The sequence below is a fragment of the Amblyomma americanum genome, chromosome 2, assembly GCF_052857255.1.
Source record: "Amblyomma americanum isolate KBUSLIRL-KWMA chromosome 2, ASM5285725v1, whole genome shotgun sequence".
NCBI lineage: Eukaryota > Metazoa > Arthropoda > Arachnida > Ixodida > Ixodidae > Amblyomma > Amblyomma americanum.
In genome coordinates this window covers 114,319,295-114,335,536 of record NC_135498.1, presented here as the reverse complement: position 1 = coordinate 114,335,536, position 16,242 = coordinate 114,319,295, and the positions used below count along the sequence as shown (strand labels likewise).

General features: G+C 49.1%; 1 protein-coding gene and 1 pseudogene across 3 annotated transcripts in view; one reads left to right on the top strand and one right to left on the bottom strand.

Moving 5' to 3' along the window:
* Nucleotides 1–11,106, bottom strand: part of LOC144121764 (uncharacterized) — a 39,960-nt gene extending 28,854 nt beyond the window's left edge. For all 3 annotated transcript variants that reach the window (XR_013312689.1, XM_077655136.1, XM_077655137.1), the window contains exon 1: nt 11,035–11,106. Coding sequence is in view for 2 of the 3 variants with exons in the window: in XM_077655136.1 (XP_077511262.1) it covers nt 11,035–11,077 (43 nt within the window). In the remaining variant the exon portion in view is untranslated. The remainder of the gene's footprint in view (nt 1–11,034) is intronic.
* On the top strand, nt 3,907–7,230 carry LOC144118656 (uncharacterized; annotated as a pseudogene).
* Nucleotides 11,107–16,242: the final 5,136 nt, after the last annotated feature.

Sequence of the window (16,242 nt, the reverse complement as noted above, 5' to 3'; positions counted from 1 at the left end):
GCAAAAAGTGCCAATGTGTTCCCGATTACAGGAACACACGCATCCTGTTCCGACATAACAATAAACTAACACGCGAGGTAATGGAAGCTTTTTATATTTACCACAACGGCACATGTATCAGCTGCCCTTCCATAACGTTATCCGAGAGGGAATTGAGCTATCTGACCTCCCACGTGCCTTCCAGATATGTTTTGTTGATTGATAAGTAGTTGACTGTTTGTATTTATACGCTTTTCGTTCTTCAATAAAAAACCAGTTGATAGTCAGCGTCTGTTTGTGCTAGTCCTTCGTCTTGTGTCCCGTTCGTGTTGCGCTGAGAGCGAAAATGAACACTTACCAACTCGCCCAAATTTCCGCCTTGCTGAACAATTCATTAAGTACGTATCTTATTCAATCCTCTAGGTTGCGAAGATTTTAGCAGTAAACAGCGTAGGATTAATTTTTTTCTTCTGTCTTGTCGCTTTATTTCACCATATTTTGAATCTCTTTCGTAGCCTTCACTCTTTTTATGCTTCACTTTTGCCTTTTGGCTTGATGCTCTGTATACCTTGTGGAATTCTTTCGTTGTAACTCCTCCCACTCTCATTTCATTACATATATTAACTGTTTAAACAGCGTATTTGCTACTCGGTACCGTTTTTTTTTCTTTTTATGTTATAGTGTCTTCGACTGGTCGCTTTAAATCGCTCTAGAGCGCTCTGAAAGGCGACCGCACATTCGGCTGGTCGAAACCGGCCGCTCTGACTACATTCGGCTGGTTCTTTCTGAGAGCTCGCCTCCATCTCAGAGCGCTCTGACGCGCTCCGAGAAAAAAGTCGGAGGGGCTCCGAGATGAGTCCACATGACAGAGCCACTCCCGCTATTTCGCGAAAGCGGTGCGAGGCCTCGGCGTCCCCTGCGCGTAGGCAGAAGCAAGTGTACGCTTTTGACGCAGTAGTAGCGTCCTTGCTGTGTTGTGTTTCTGAGTGCCGCGCTGTGTGAGGCAAAATATTCAAGAGACGCCGGATAACTACGCTAGGGACGCGGTATGTGTTTCTGTCGCATGACAACAGCGATTCCAGCAGCAGCTCAGACGAGGACGACAGTGCTATCCACAAGGCGATGTTCGAAAAATGAGCGCCCCGTGGGACGGAAAGCCGGGGTAGCGATCGATACAGGCTCAGCGGCGACCGCGATGCAAACTATGTGCGGCTAAAGGTAATCAAGGGACCTTACGTGCGGCTACTGTTGACATCAGCAGCGGTGCCGTGTAGTGGTTCCGGAAGTTACGTCCCCCTTCTGCCTCCAGCGCTTCCTCTCTAAAAACTCGCTGACCATTCGGCTTGACTAGTCTCGGTATGCGCTCGGAGCGAGAGCGGCTCCCACTCTGCCAGATCTTAACCTGATCGCGGGAGCGACCAGTCGAAGACACCATTATTTTTTTTACTGGTACTACATCTTTCAGCTGTCTGACTAGGCATGTTTCACCAAGCCCACCTTAAGTTAGTTGACAATTTCCATTGCTGTTAGCTTTTACACTTGTCTCTCAAATGAACATTTAAACCCACTATCGCGTCATAAATTTATGGCCTTTCAGCTATATCGTGCTTTTAACTTCGTTATCTTTTCCTCAGCCAGAATTTTAGAACCTGTTGCCGTCTCTTCACATGTCCCATTATTATTATTGTTTTTTCAATATTGCTTTTATGAGGTTCACTCATGTTGGCATGTAACTCTGATCCCGTATTTAACCTTCGGATGTGCTTTTGGTGATTTCTCTTTCATTATCATCACTTGACGCGACAGCAGCTGATAGGTGACAGCAATGGAGCACAAAGGAAAAAGGAAAAATCAGTGCATAAATATTCCCTGCCCGCAAAAAAATTCTAGTTGCAAGTCTAGTGTGTCTAGTGTGTCTCCTGTGGCATCTCTGTGTGTCCGTGTCTTTAACTGTAATTACCATGCCGGCATCTGAAAATCAACTTTCCAATTTATGAGCCTTGACACACATATCAACATCATGAAAATCCGCTTCTTTGCGGTGCATCTGGCTGCACTCCATGTTTTTCTCTCAAACACAGACTTTTATAATCAGTAACACAGTGTGAGCCACTGGCAACCGACAGATGACACTAGTTGGTGATTTCATGGAAGACTGGCGAGGCCTCTTATATCCACATTATTACCTATCAGGGCCCTCTTCTTTTTCCTGTTGTGCGCTTGAGTGTTACAGGAGAAATAATGATCCGAAGTGTCTACTTCTCACCTTTCTAACTAAATCTGCTACTCTTCCTCTTTCACATTCACTCACTGTAAACAGTCACTTCTAACTAGTGTTATGCCCGGGCACGCATACCGCTGGCCTCCGTGGAAGCAAGCGCATTGCTCCCGCCATTTCGCAACGCAAGCCCGGACTCTTGGACATGTCGCGGCTTGCAGCATGATTCAGGGCAGGCGGCTTCCTCCCCCTCCCCCCTCGCAAGCATCGTCTCGATCTCCAACCGACGCTTCGCGGGAGCTTTTTCCCGGCTCCAAACTTCGAACGACCGAGCTTCTCTCGTCGATTCGTGAAATTCGAACTGTGAACTGATTGGAGGGTTTGAACGCCTGGCTGCGGCAACAGTCATCGGGGCTAAAAAATTGCTGATGGCCTAGTTATGTTAGGCTAGGATAAACGTAGCGAAAGCGCGTCGACTTCTTCATCGGAAGAGTGCATTCACAACATGCGCCTTTATTGATGGTTAAAGGGACACTGAGGAGAACTCTGTCAATTTTTTTTGTTAGCAAAATCTGATATTTCGGCATTTCATTACTGTTGTCGCTTGTCTGGGCGCGAAAGATGCATTTATTTCAAAGAAACTTGGATTCGAAGTTGAAAAAGTTTTTCCCGCCGCCGTGATTCAAACTCAAGGAACTCTTATGACGTCACGGCAACTCTTATGACGACACAGAACGGAGTGACGTGAACCGTGACGTAAACGCAGACTCCGTGATTTCTGACGGCTAGAGGTGCGGTGCGCAAACTTCTTTTGCCAGCCTCAGAGATTCGTGATTTCATGAAGTAAGGAAAATTCCTCAAAGGTGGCGCCTCTTGTCCTAGGAAGGCATCACGCTTGTACTTGCGAGATTGGCCTGTGGTGGCAATACCTGTATTTTGGTTCTTGCTATTTTCTACATTACAAGAGCTTTGTTTTCAGGAAGAGCGGCGTTTTTGTGATCAGGAGCTGCTATTCTGTGGATGCAAGCCAGCTTCAATTTCTCCTCCGTGTCCCTTTAAAGGTCGAGCGGTCGTGGCGGAGTGGTAGAGTCTCCACCTCAAAACGCCAAAAGACCTGGTTGAATTCAAGCCTCGCCACAGGTTTTTTTTTTTATTCAGTGAGTGTGCGGGGGGCTTAGGTGGCTCCCATAGTTGCCGCCACCGTGTCCCTTTGTGTGAGCCCGCTGGGCTCTCGGCCCCAGTGCCGATAATTTAACGCCATTGTTTATACTGTCCACAAATGTTTCGCTGACTCAACGTCACCTTTCTGTTTCGTCGCTCAGCCCTGTGCAAGAGTGGCAGCAGGCTCAGATGCCCCAGTCGTAACAGTGGTGGCAGCGTTGGAATGCACAGACCTAAGAGTGGATGGCAGCTGCAGGATCGACCGGCGTCAGCTACCTCGGCGCGGTGAGTGCTTGACGATTTGACCTCAATTCGCCATACTTCTCCAACACACGTTATTGTAGCCTAGAGTAGGGCTGTGTGAAGCACTGGAGAAAGGTTTATTGTTTCGAACCTCGTAGCAGTGCTTTTAAGCCACAGCTGGTGCTGAGGAAGTAAACAAGGCGTTAATGGAAAGAATTGCTTGCGCGTGTCCTACTAGTTCATCGATAGCCGTGCACGGCAAGGGAATTCTAGCAACGGCAAAGAGCAAGAGATTAGTGAGAACGATGGAGAATCTTAAAAGGGAGTAACTCGCCGAAATTTGTGACTACTTGGGCATTGCTTTGGGCCCCGCAAAAGGATAGCATGCGATTCTTGAGGTCATACGTGTGGAAGGCGCAACGGCTGAGGAAGCCAATGAGGCCTTGGCTCAGATCACAGAACGCCTTGAGCGCGAGGAGGCCAAAGAACGCCGTGAAGAGGCAGACAGAAAGGGGCGCCAGAGAGCACGAGAGAAAAAATTCATGGGGGCACTTTATTAGCCTAAAGTGCAGTGAGGCGATAGCCGTTAGTGGGGTGTTGCCGCTGTGTCGCTCATGTGTGGTTAAGATCTTAATTAAGAGCCTGAGTTTTCCGCATTGTGAGACTCCATTGAAGCGAGCGCTAGGAGGGAGGCTGCGCGGCACTTAACTCGGTCGACAGCTGAGAGGCGTCTGGCACAGGCGCGGTGCGCGCGTCGGTGGCGCCACCTCGCCCAAGCACACTGAACTACCAATGGCGCAACGTGGCCTCCGAGAAAATCCGCCCGCGCTAGCTCGCGCAGGTGAAATCGGAGACCATCTTTCAAGAGCGTAACAGACGGACCAAAGGACGGACGGACGCAGCATGAGCCATTAAAGGCTTTCGCCTTAAAATGGGAGAGTTGGCGCAGAGGTAAAACTCACTGGCGCCTGGCCTAGCTTCAACAACGCTGCAGGCTAACGCCCTAAGAATTCGAGACCAACTGCCGCCGTTCGTAATGGCGAGGACATGGAAAAACATCTCATAAAATTTGAGCATGTTTGCGAAAGAAATGCCATTGAGCGGGCTCTGTGAACACAGAATTGGCTAGCTGTGCTTCTCTGGGAAGCATCTGAGGTGATAACGTGCTTGTCGAAGAAGCCGTTCGAGAGCTACGAAGAGGTGAAAGAGGCCCTATTAAGGAAGCATAATCTGTCATCTTAGGCATTCCGGCAAAGATTCCAGTACGCAAAAAAACGCAGTGAGTCACACATTGACTTCGCGTTTAAGCTGAAGGCGGAGGAGGAAAAACTTTATTTATATTTTATATTAAAATATGTTATTAGCGGTCGCGGGCTGTCTTCTTCATCTTCCGATGAGTTATTGCAGCCCATCTTAACAGGGTTGGGGCCCCTGGTCCAGGGCTCCACTGAGGTATGCCGCCATGTAGGCTCTCCGCACCAATCCGCGCTGGACGGCCGGGTCCTCGCTGGAGATCATCCCCTCCCACTTTTCCGCACTCGAGTTTTTGTTTATTGCAGCTAGATCCATGTTTTTCTGACACACTTACGTTATGTGCATTAACGTGTGTTTTTCTCCACACCACGGACATTTGCTGATGTATTGCGTGGGGTAGATTTTACTTAAGGTATTTAGATTGGGGAAAGTCCCCGTTTGCAGCAGCCTCCAGCCTACTGCATCTTGTTGGTGTAGGCTGTTATGGGGTGGCGGATATTTGAGTCGCGTTCCGCTGTGATAGTTTAGAATGTCTGAGTAGCTCAGGGGTACCGGGTCTGCTGCTGGGTTGTCGAGGTCAGTTTGAGTGGAGGCTCGGTTTGTGCGCTCACGAGCAATCCTATCAGCCTCTACGTTCCCGGCGATCCCGGTGTGTCCTGGTACCCACATGATTACGTGTTGCAGTTGTTGTTCCTCGGTTTGCGGCATTTTGGCCGATTTAAGGATATGTAGAGCTTTCCGTCCTATTTTGCCATTCATGTAATTTCGGCATGCTGCTTGCGAGTCTGTTAATATAGTTAGAGACCTTCGGATCCGGTAGCCCTCCGCCGCCGCCAGGGCGGTGGCAGCCTCTTCGGCTTCCTCGGCCGCACAGTCCTTGAATGATGCGCTGGCTGTTTCCCTGTGTGCAAAGTTTATTGCCGTTGCTACCATTCTGTTTCTGATTTCTCGAGAATCTCTCGGGTACGCAGCCGCGTCTGTGTAGAGTGTGTTTTCTTTTTCGGCTAGGATTTGTTGAAAGTATTTTGCCCCAGCTTCCCTGCGTCCTTTATGCAGGTTTGGATCCATGTTTTTCTGTATCGGGGCTATCCTGAGTGTGTTGCGATATTCGCCAGGTATCCGCTCTGTTCTTCTGGTTTCTTGCAGCGCACCTTCGTAGCCACACCTATTTAGGAGCGCTATCCCAGCTTTGGTTTGTTTTAGCCTTTGTAGCTGCGCCGCAAGTTGGGCTTCTCTCAGCTCTTTTAAGGTGTTATGCAAACCCAAGGCTAAGAGTTTCGCCGTTGAGGTTGCTTGCGATTGGTGGAGCGCTAACTTATATGCTTTCCTTATTATTGTGTCTGCCTGAAGTATTTCTCTCTTAGTGCAGTTGTAGTATGCGAGGCTGTATGTTATTCTGCAGGCTTCTGACGAGTGTTAAAGTGTCATTTTCCCGCAGGCCGTGCCTCCTTCTGGAGACCCTGGTTATAATGCGCGACACTTGCGTCGCCGATGCTTTGATTAATTTTAGGGTGTGTGTAAGCCGACCTAGGTGAATGGCTCAAGGATGAGGAAGTTTATAACGACAAGGATCAGGTGGTACAGTGGATTGCACTGGAGCAATTCTACCGCTCCATCCACGACGATGTAACGCTGCGGCTACAGGATAGGCTTATGGAGGCAAACCTTAACAAGGCAGCCGATCTGGCTGAGGAATACTAGACTAGCCGAAACTTGCACAGCAGGGTATTACGCATCGAAAAAGCGGAAACTAAGAAGGCTTCTCTAAGGAAGCCGATTGAAGGGAAACTGTTCGCGCGTTGCCATTTTCTAAAATATCCGTGTCCTTCAAATGAGACTGCTCTAAAAGAGCGCGCGGATGCCGCACGTGCATTTGAGTCACTCAAGCCTTCGACCTGCAATGACTGCAAAAAGGAAGGGCATATCACGGCAAACTGTAAATAAAAGGTCGCTTTTGCAACTATTCGGGAAACACAAGAGTATGCGGTTGCTATAATCATATACATATATGCAGGAGATTAGTGTGAAAGGCAAAAAGTGCCTTCGAGACTCTGCAGCCACTATAAACGTTTTCCACCCGTCTTTGGTCTCACCGAACGATTTAAAGGAGAATGCGCCTGGATAAAGCAAGTGCCGGGAAGCAATGTGGTCGCTTACCGATCGCTACGGTGATCACTGAGGGCTCTTTTGGTCAGCTCAACGCCATGGCGGCCGTGTCTACCGCTCTCCCCGATCATTTTCCTTATCTCTGTTTAAAGAGCTCAGAGCAGCTTCTGAGAAATAAAGCAAAATCGATCTTTGCCGGTGTGGCATGCATGGCCCTTACGCGATCTCGAGCGCAGAAGCTTTCGCAGAAACTTGGCCTGGCACCGTAGAGGAAAACACCACTCGGAAAAGCGGAAGAGCAATGTAGCTTGGATACAGCGTCGATAGATCCTCAGATCAAGAACTCTGGGGGAAGCGTAGAGGTCACTGTTGACGTAACCGAAAGTAGCTTCAACGCTACAGGCAACGAGATGGTAACATTGCCACCGTTGAGCGATGCGTAAGGCTCGGATGATCGTGACAAGGAGGTAGAGTGCGTAGCAGTAGAACAGGCCTGCCAGGGCGGCACAAAGGAAGGTAGTTGGTACTTGGCAGATGTAACTGCTACAGTAAAAGTGGAAGGTGCCCCGAATTCACCAACTCAGGAAACCTGTGTACCTTCAGATAAGGTCACCATAGCATCGGAAGATGCTTTAACAGCGGTCTCGCCTATTGAGATGGCAGCGGAGGTATCAGAAAGTGGATCTCTTCGCGCGTCAAAAGCAGGAGAACTTGCAGAACGTAGCAGAGAGGAAGTCCGCCTGGACATCAATGAAAAGGACAGTGCCGACGCAAGCAAAGTCAGAGGATGGCACACCATGTTCTGCATCGCGTTCAACAGGTATGCAAAAACCTGATACTCTCAGTTAACGGAAGCAGACGCATGTGAAGTTTGCGGACGCTGAGTTATACATTAGTGCTTGCAGTCAGCGACCCAAAACGAGTCTTGTGCTTTCGCACCGCTGCGAGCTTATTCACTGTCCAAAAGCAGCTGCAATGGCGGCAACACCTCAACTGAGTGCAAGGCCGGCCGCCACTTACAGTCGGCTTAAACACGTCAGAGACGTGACGACAGCTGCCTAGCAGCACTCGTGTCAGGAGAGAACACTGCTTCGTCAACGCCTCAAGAAGCGAAGGTTTGGACGACAGAGGGGCACAGGACTATCCAGGGGACATGGCGGTTGTAGACGTCATTTCATCCGAGATGGATGAGGACGAATGTGCACTCAGAGGCTCTGAGGAGGAAGAACGCGGTTTTGAGGATGTCAGTAAAGGCATCAAATACAAGCCAGAGCCAGGTGAATCGTCTGACAATTAGAGTGGTATTGTCAGAGAACAGGAACCTAGGTGACCTGGGCTACGGAAGCAGCACGTCCTTCGAACGAAGGACCAGCAGCTAGTGCGAGAGTGTTGCCACCGAAATTAGGTACACAGGCGTTAGAAAGAGTGGTGCCGTCGAAAAGGAAGAAAGGGCAATCGCACCAAAACGGCGTGTCACTATTGCAAGCATCAGCGTCACTTGCAAAATGATAGCAGCAACGTCACTCACGTTTTCAGCCTTAAACTAGCGTCAGAATTAGAACTTAAGACATGTGCGAGGCATCGCCATCACTCATGCGAAGCGAAGAAGTATGCCGTGGCAGGCGAGTCTGGGCAGTAAGATAAACTGCAAAAAGAAAGCATACATGCATTTGCGCGGGAAAGAGTATCAAGGCAGCAAACCGATATACAATAGAGCGCCACCCGGGAGGCGAAAAATTATGAAGAGTGACGAGGTGAATATTGCCGCGAGCGCACGCAGAGCATGACGCACGAAGACCCTTCCTGTCATGCAGGTTCTAACTTTCCACCACTGTCATGTAAGAAACCATGGTTCCACAGGAAGCTGAACGCGCGCACAGAGAAAACGCGTGTAATGCGCATAAAGCCCAATATTGTGCGGCGTTTAGTCACAGGGCAACAAGGTAACTGGCAAGAAGAAACCGTCTAAGCTCACGGTCAAGCATAGGTATCGCGATGGAAAGCCGCGAGTTGAGATAATGCTGTTCAGTACAAATGAAATCAAAAGGCAAGATAGAGGCGAACCTCACATCGACCGAAACGAAAAATGGGTGCGCAAGGAACTAAACACTCGTGGAATGTCTCACTTACAACCACGAACAAAGAAAAAGAAAGGACTGTCCCATCAGAAGAGTTACGCGCTCGCAATAGAAAGTCGCGACCGGCACGCGAAGCGTAAGGGAAGCGACGAGTCGTCAGTCAGAGAAAGCAAATCGTTCTCGTCTTGTTTCTCCCGTAAAAGCTGGACGAACAAGTACTGTGAAAGAAAAAAGCGCAGCTACAGAGAAGGGTGCAGACATCCCCGCTATAAAGACTCCCGCGGTAGCCTATGGCGTTTACCGTTCGTTAGAAGCGCGTTAAACGCGAACGACCTCTTGGTGACCTGCATTTTGTCACTTCGCGAACAGTTACGAAGTTCGCTAGTAGTTCGGGGCAGAATTGATGTTCTTATTTGTAGCCTAGGCTGAGTGGTTTTCTGCCTGAGCGATTTATTTTGTACCAAATTTTGTGTATTTTGTACCACATTTACTTTAGATCCATTTCGTTTCGTTTGTTGCATATGCTTGACATTTTGAGTTCTGATTTTAAGTGTCCTGTACCGAACATGTGCCTCTTTTTGAAGAGGGAGCAAAAACAGGGGCAGAACTATTGCCAGGAATTTTGGTTACTTTGAAGTCTTGTGTTTTGACAGGTAAAAGAGGCCACTTGCTCGTGTTGGGGTTACCTGTTGTGGGTTACCTGTTGGCGAGATGCGATGCCGAACGATCAAAGACCGATGCTGAGAAGCAAGGCCGTCAGAAGAACCGAGCGAAGCAGGTCGAGACACCTGGGCGGCAAGGCAGCGGAGCAGTGATCCAGGCCGGACGAGCGGGACCTGTTCACAGAAGGGAGCGTGGTGCCACCTCTGCCTGAACACCGGACGAGAACTTAAGAGGCGCTTGGCGTACCCCGCATTATCTGGCGGCGGGGGTGCTGTTATGTCAGAGCACGCATTCCACTGGCATCTGTGGATTCCATAGCTGTGCGCCGGCCATTGCGCAACGCAAGCCCGGACTCTCGGACATGTCAGCATGATTCATCAAGGCTCGCCCGGCGGAATCCTCCCCCCCCCCCCCCCCCCCCCCCCCCGGCAAGTGCCTGCTCGAGACGCAACCGATGCTTTGCCGGCAGCCCTTTTCCGACTGCAAAGTTTGAACGGCCGAGCTCCTCTCGTCCATTCGTCAACTTGAGTTTGTGACCTGTGCCGTGACATGATTGGAGGGTTTGAACGGCAAGCTGCTCCAGCGGTCAGCGGACGCTATAAAGTCGAGCTGCGCCGAACGGAAGCAGCAGACGAGCAGACGGATTTATCTAGCGAGAGAGATGCTCTGCCGGCGCCGTGTCCTTTATGTGAGCCCGTTGTGCTCTCGGCCGCAGTGCCGATAACGTAGCGCCATCTTTTATGCCGTACATAGGCGTTTTGTTGACTCACCGTCGCCTTTTCTTTTCGTCGCCCAGCTTTACGCAACAATGGCAGTAGGCAGAGATGCCCCAGTTCTAACAGTAGTGGCAGCGGTGGGATGCCCAGAACTGACACTAAGAATCCTCCTGAGGGTCTTCATAGAGGCGTTCTACCTCCAAGGTATGCACCACTGGCAAAGGTAAATCACTCTGACCGCTCCCAGGTAGTTGGCCCGTGGGATTTCATCGGCACATGTTTCATGAGGTTTGGAAAAATTTAGGTGGGGAAACAAGGTTTCATGCCAGAAGCACTGATGCAGTTCTAGCTTCCAGCCGAAGCCCTTAACAGTGACAGTGTATATTTGTGTTCCTTCTAATCGTCTCTAAAAGCGAAATCGCCTTCTGTTCCTCTAAAACATATGTCCTAAATGAAGGCAAGCTGTAAGAGTTGAAATTAAATTAGCGTCGTACTAAAATCATACATTTGTTTAAACAGTAACCGCAGAAATTCACATTTTGTTCACACAATTTAAAAGGGCGGTAGTGCTGAAGTTCTAGAATACGTATAAATTTGTTTTAGACAAAGTACTCACAAAACAGCAGAAGTAAGCTGGCTGCAGAGAAAAGACGTATCATGGCGCTTTCTTCGAGGATATCTGGTCTTGTGAAAAGGCTATTTGCGGATGCTGGCATTTATATAGGAACAGAGCAAACCAAAAAGTGAATATAAAATAAAGGTTTCGGCAAAAACCGTCGCTCTGCTTGAGACATCGTTAGTAAAGGGCAGAAGGCAGCGGTTAGGAACTTCCCTTTTATTTATTTCTTCTGTTGTGGAAAAATGCTGACTATATATCCAAAAGTTGAAAAGGCAACCGCTTTGCACCTCATGTTCCGGTAACACAAATTGGTGTTATGAGCTTGCTCACGGCATATGCTGACGTTAAAAATCACGTGATTACATCGGTTGCTTACGGCAGTAGTTGCGCTCGACGGGTTCAATGTCTTGCCTAGAAAGGCGTCGAAGATTCAGCTCATCTACGATGCTTTTAAGCTTATCTAGCAGGTTTGCACTTTTATGTTGGGGCAGACCATGCACTTCTAAATTTACCCATCTGCCACACTGATCGTGGTCATTCAACTGTTCAGTGCACGTTAAGCAACCCCTGGTGGTCGAAATTTCCGGAGCCCTTCACAACGGCGTCCCTCATAGCCTGACTTGCTTTGCAGCATTAAACCCCGATAAACCATAAACCATCGTTCAGCTATTGCCGAATCTTGTCGATTTCTTGCTCATTTACCTTGACGTCAAGTTTTTCTACGTGCTCACGAAAGCCTGCAACGTTTGCGTTTGGCTGTTTCATCTGAATAATTATCTAATCACATTTTGTGGCAGTTTCTTGCATTCCCTCTTGAACTCTAGCGCTTGTCAGAGTCTCTTTAATTTCTTCAAGAGTTGCTATTTTGACTTTCATTTCAAGGAAAACGGAAAGTTCCTGGTTTATTTTTGAAATTTCTCGTATGCGGGAGGTTCGGGGTCTGATGCCCATTGCCGCCGGTTGCCCACCGCTGATACAATGGGTACAAGCTTTCCCCTGCCTGGTGCTCGTCTTCTTTAGGGCGAAATGCTAGCGAAATGGGTCTTTAACCCCACTTTGAGTAATCGAAAACACCTTGCGCCATGCTCTTTGGCCACAGTTGCCCTTGCGTCATAAATATCTATCATCATCAGTTTTCAAATTTTTCATGAAAGGTCAAGTTCAGCGATATCGTCATCGTTTGCAGAATTCTGACCGCTTCGGGTCTTGCCCGTTTTGGAAGTGGCACACTTCCAACCATTGAAGGCGGCTTTCAATTTTTTGCGGTGCGCTTTTTTCGTAACCCCCGAAAAAGCACGCACGTGATAACTAAACTTGCATTCAGAGCACGAAAGATAAATTTCGTCGCCGAGAAAAAATCTGTTACAAGCAAGACAGTCTGACATGTTGATGGTTTCTAGCCGCATAAAGACCGAAGCTAACTCAGCAGCGCCGGCAGCTTCACACAGGATAAATACAAGTTAAAAGTAACCAACACGCAAACATGGGAAGCGCTGTTTTAGAAACACGCCAGAACAGTTCGGAACCGTTGCTGCTGAGTGTGTGTGAGCGCTGCTGTCGATGCAGGACTTTTTTTCTAGCTGTCTTGAGGTGACGGAATAGTGGTGTAATCTGGTGGTGGTCGGTAGGCCAGATTCGGGCTTGATGAAAGGAACGGGGGGCGCGCTAGTGATGAGGTGAATGCTGGAGCATCGGAAGCGCTGTTTTATAAGCGCGCCAGAACCGTTCGGCCCCTCTGTTGCTGAGTGTGCGAAAATCGTCTGGGCCACATGAACTGCCAAGTGATTTTTCAAGACAGCTCAAAACAAAGTGAACTATGGTTGAAGTGGGAGCGTAGCCAATGTTTCGACAAGAGTACACGCGGTCGTCTGGGTGAAGCGTTCATTACTGGCGGAAATTAAATGGGGCGTTCGTTAAGAGGAGGAATTGCCCCCGTGAGGGGAAGAAGTGTTTGATGTGCGAAAGGGGAACGTGAACCTGACAATCTGTTTTCCAGGCAGAATGGTTCCTAAACAGGACTAGGCTGGTTTACCTGCAAAACTGTGGTGAATAAATGCGCCAGCCCAGCAGAACGAAATCGGGGCTGGGAAGAGTGGAGAGATTGGGAAGGTGGACTTGAAAAACTATGTGCAGGTAAGGGCAGCTGCAGCAGGTGCCATGTTAGGTGCGGGTCGGATGAACTAGAAAACTGAGATAAAGCTATCGAGTAGCGTGGCCTAACGAGACAAGTGAAAGCAAAAAAATTTAGAGAACAGAGAGAGGACACCAAAGGAGAGCGAAGGAACGGCACAGAGAGGCTTTCTTCGTGTCAGAGAATCCCCAGAAAAACAAAAAAGGAGGAAAAATGCAAAATAATGGGGGCAACGAATTGCGAGAGCCAGAGGTACCTGATATTTGATTCCTCGAGGTACAGACCAAAAGATAAAAGTGAATGAAGGTAAAAAACAATAAATATATAAAAACAAGCCAAAGGGTTGGATGAAATAAACTATAATTATGCTTGGTTGATGTGGTTTATCTCCGAAAGCGACCCCAGCTATGAGTGGTGGCGTAGTGGAGGGCTCCTAATAATTATGCCCACCTGTTGTTCTTTCTCGCGCATTGACATGACAAAATACACGGACCTCTAGCATAGCAAAAACGAAAGCTTTTAGGTTCAGAGCCTTCATTTATGAGTTTTCAGAATTATCGTCCCAGTATCGTACGGTTTTCTGTTGTAGACCGCCATCGGGGAGAAGCACTCGAACCAGTCGAAGAACAGCTATCTGTTACGGTTATCTGAGGGCGCTTCTAAGACCCCCCCCCCCCCCCCCCCCTCCCAAGAGCGGAGCAGAGCAACGAGTGAGAGGTATACCGGGTGTCAGTGCACGCTGCGTGGTGCCTAGATATTGGCGCCGACAATTGGCGCAGTCGTTGAGGCAGACTTCAGCCGTTTCAAGGCATCGGGCAAGCCGTACATATCTGTGATGAATGAGTTGGTAGGGCGACCCAGAACACGAAACGGCCCGAGGTATTGCGGCCGTAAGAGTTGGCGAGGCGGTGAGAGTCGTGCCGCACAAAAACATGGTTAGCCGTCCTGAGGTCCGAGGAGATGTGAGTTTGGCGAGTGGGCCCAGGGCACGGCGGATGAGGTCGATGGTTGCGGAATACTTCACGAAGACGCTGTACGTTGTCGGTGGGGTGGGTAGGGCAGGGTGGAGGGTCGAATAAGTCAGTCGGGAGGCGTGGGGAAGTGCCATAAACAAGCTCTGCCGGGCAACAGCAGAGGTCTTTTTTGAAGGCATAGTGTAAGCCCAATAAGGTGAGAGGCAAGCCCTGAACTCACTGCGATGGCGATGCATGGGTGGTGAGGGCGTCCTTGAGGTGAATGTGAAATCGTTCGACCAGGCCATTGCTCTGGGGGTGGTAGGCGCTCGTGCGCAGGAGAGTCGTGCCGAGAAGGTGAAGAAGTTCAGCGAAGTGGGACAATGCGAACTGTCGACCACGGTTCGTGAAAATGGTAGACAAACAGCCAAATTGGGCCATCCAGGAGGACAGAGAAGCAGAAGCGACAGTGGAGGCCGAGATATCGAAAAGCGGTGGGCCAATGCGTGTACCTGTCCGCGCATGGAAGTAGCGTTGACCTTGACAAGGAGGGAGGGCTCCCACCAGGTCAATGTGGGCCGTGTCAAAGCGGCCGTCACGTGAAAAAAAAAAGTGGCAGAGGGCAGGGGGCAGCGGTAAACCTTGGCTCGTTGACAAGCAGCACAGGCGCGCACTCAGTCCTGAACAATCACATTGCAGTTTCCTCAAAATGCAGTTTCCTCGTTCCCAGAGCGCTACTGTAGGGTGTGAACGTCTTCTTCCAGCAAATGAGCCTGTACTTTGTAACTTTCCGTTCAGCTAACACCCCAGAAGCATTTAAAGTTGTGATTCAAGGCAAGTTACACATTTAGGAAATTTCCACGAAAACTGCATACTTCTCAATATTACAGCGCTGCTTGCATAATTTTGTAGCTTTCCGCCTTTAGAAATACTACACAGCAGCCCTTGGTGATCGTGTAGCGTTTTATTTTGGGTTATTGGCTTGATGTCCTTCTAATAGAAGCAGAAATGCAATGCAGAGATCAAGAGTCTCAGGCACATATTTTTCCTGTCACACCATATATCTAGGAGCAGAGGAATGTAGCAGAGGTCTGCGATGCTTTCCGAAAACGTGGATAAAATCTTCTCCAGGCCGTCACATTGCCCCTACGTTTCTCACGTGACAAGGCCTCGGGAGACCGTCAGCAAGCTCGGCCAGAGCAAAAGGGCACCGTAGGGCACGTTGACGTGAACCATGCAAGTGGCTCTGTCCGGAAGCGATCGCCGAGTCTCCGCGAACAGGCCGCGCCGCCGGCCACATGCCTTCTTCTAACTGGGAAGATGGCTCTAGAGTCTTAGTTATGGTCGTGGCGCGAACTAAACAGAATCGCTAAAGTTGAAAGCATGGCATATACAATGATTCTGTACGGCCGATCCTTAGTCCTAGATTTTTACGGCGATGGCGCTGGCCACCACTGATACACGAAATGTAGAGCTAAAGTTATGCTACTGCGCAGGAAATTGTCGTTGGGTTTGTGGGAAATAAAATCCCCTAGGCATGCAGTCGAAATTGGCTCCCGAGCTCAGTACTGGCCGGTCCACTCAGTTTACGTGCGCCTATGGAACATCGCGATCCCTCCACCTGTCCGCACCTCATATGGTACCTCTTCGCCTTCAAAGGTGTCATAGCCTCCTAGAGGTGGCGCCTTGTATCAAGACAAATGATTATCCTGATGCAGCACAGACAAGAATCGATCAAACTATTATAAAGAACGAAAATACGTTCATTGATTCTATGCTAGCCCAAGAGCAGTGAATAACCGATTGAGAAAAGCCGCTCCGGAGTTTGCCAGCAGGACAGACGTAGCTGATGTTAAAGAACTGCAACTGACGGTCGACCACGATATTTTGGAAACGAGTTCATTTTCGCTCACAGCGCAACACGAACGGGACACAAGACGAAGGACTAGCACAAACAGGCGCTGACTATCAAGTGGTTTTTTATTGAAGAACGAAAAGCGTATAAATACAAACACTGAACTACTTTTCAATCAACAAAAAGTTATCTGGAAGGCACGTGGGAGGTATCTCTCTGCAACAGTAGTTGATTGGGAGTGAAAGGCTTTTGTGCAAGCGTCGGGG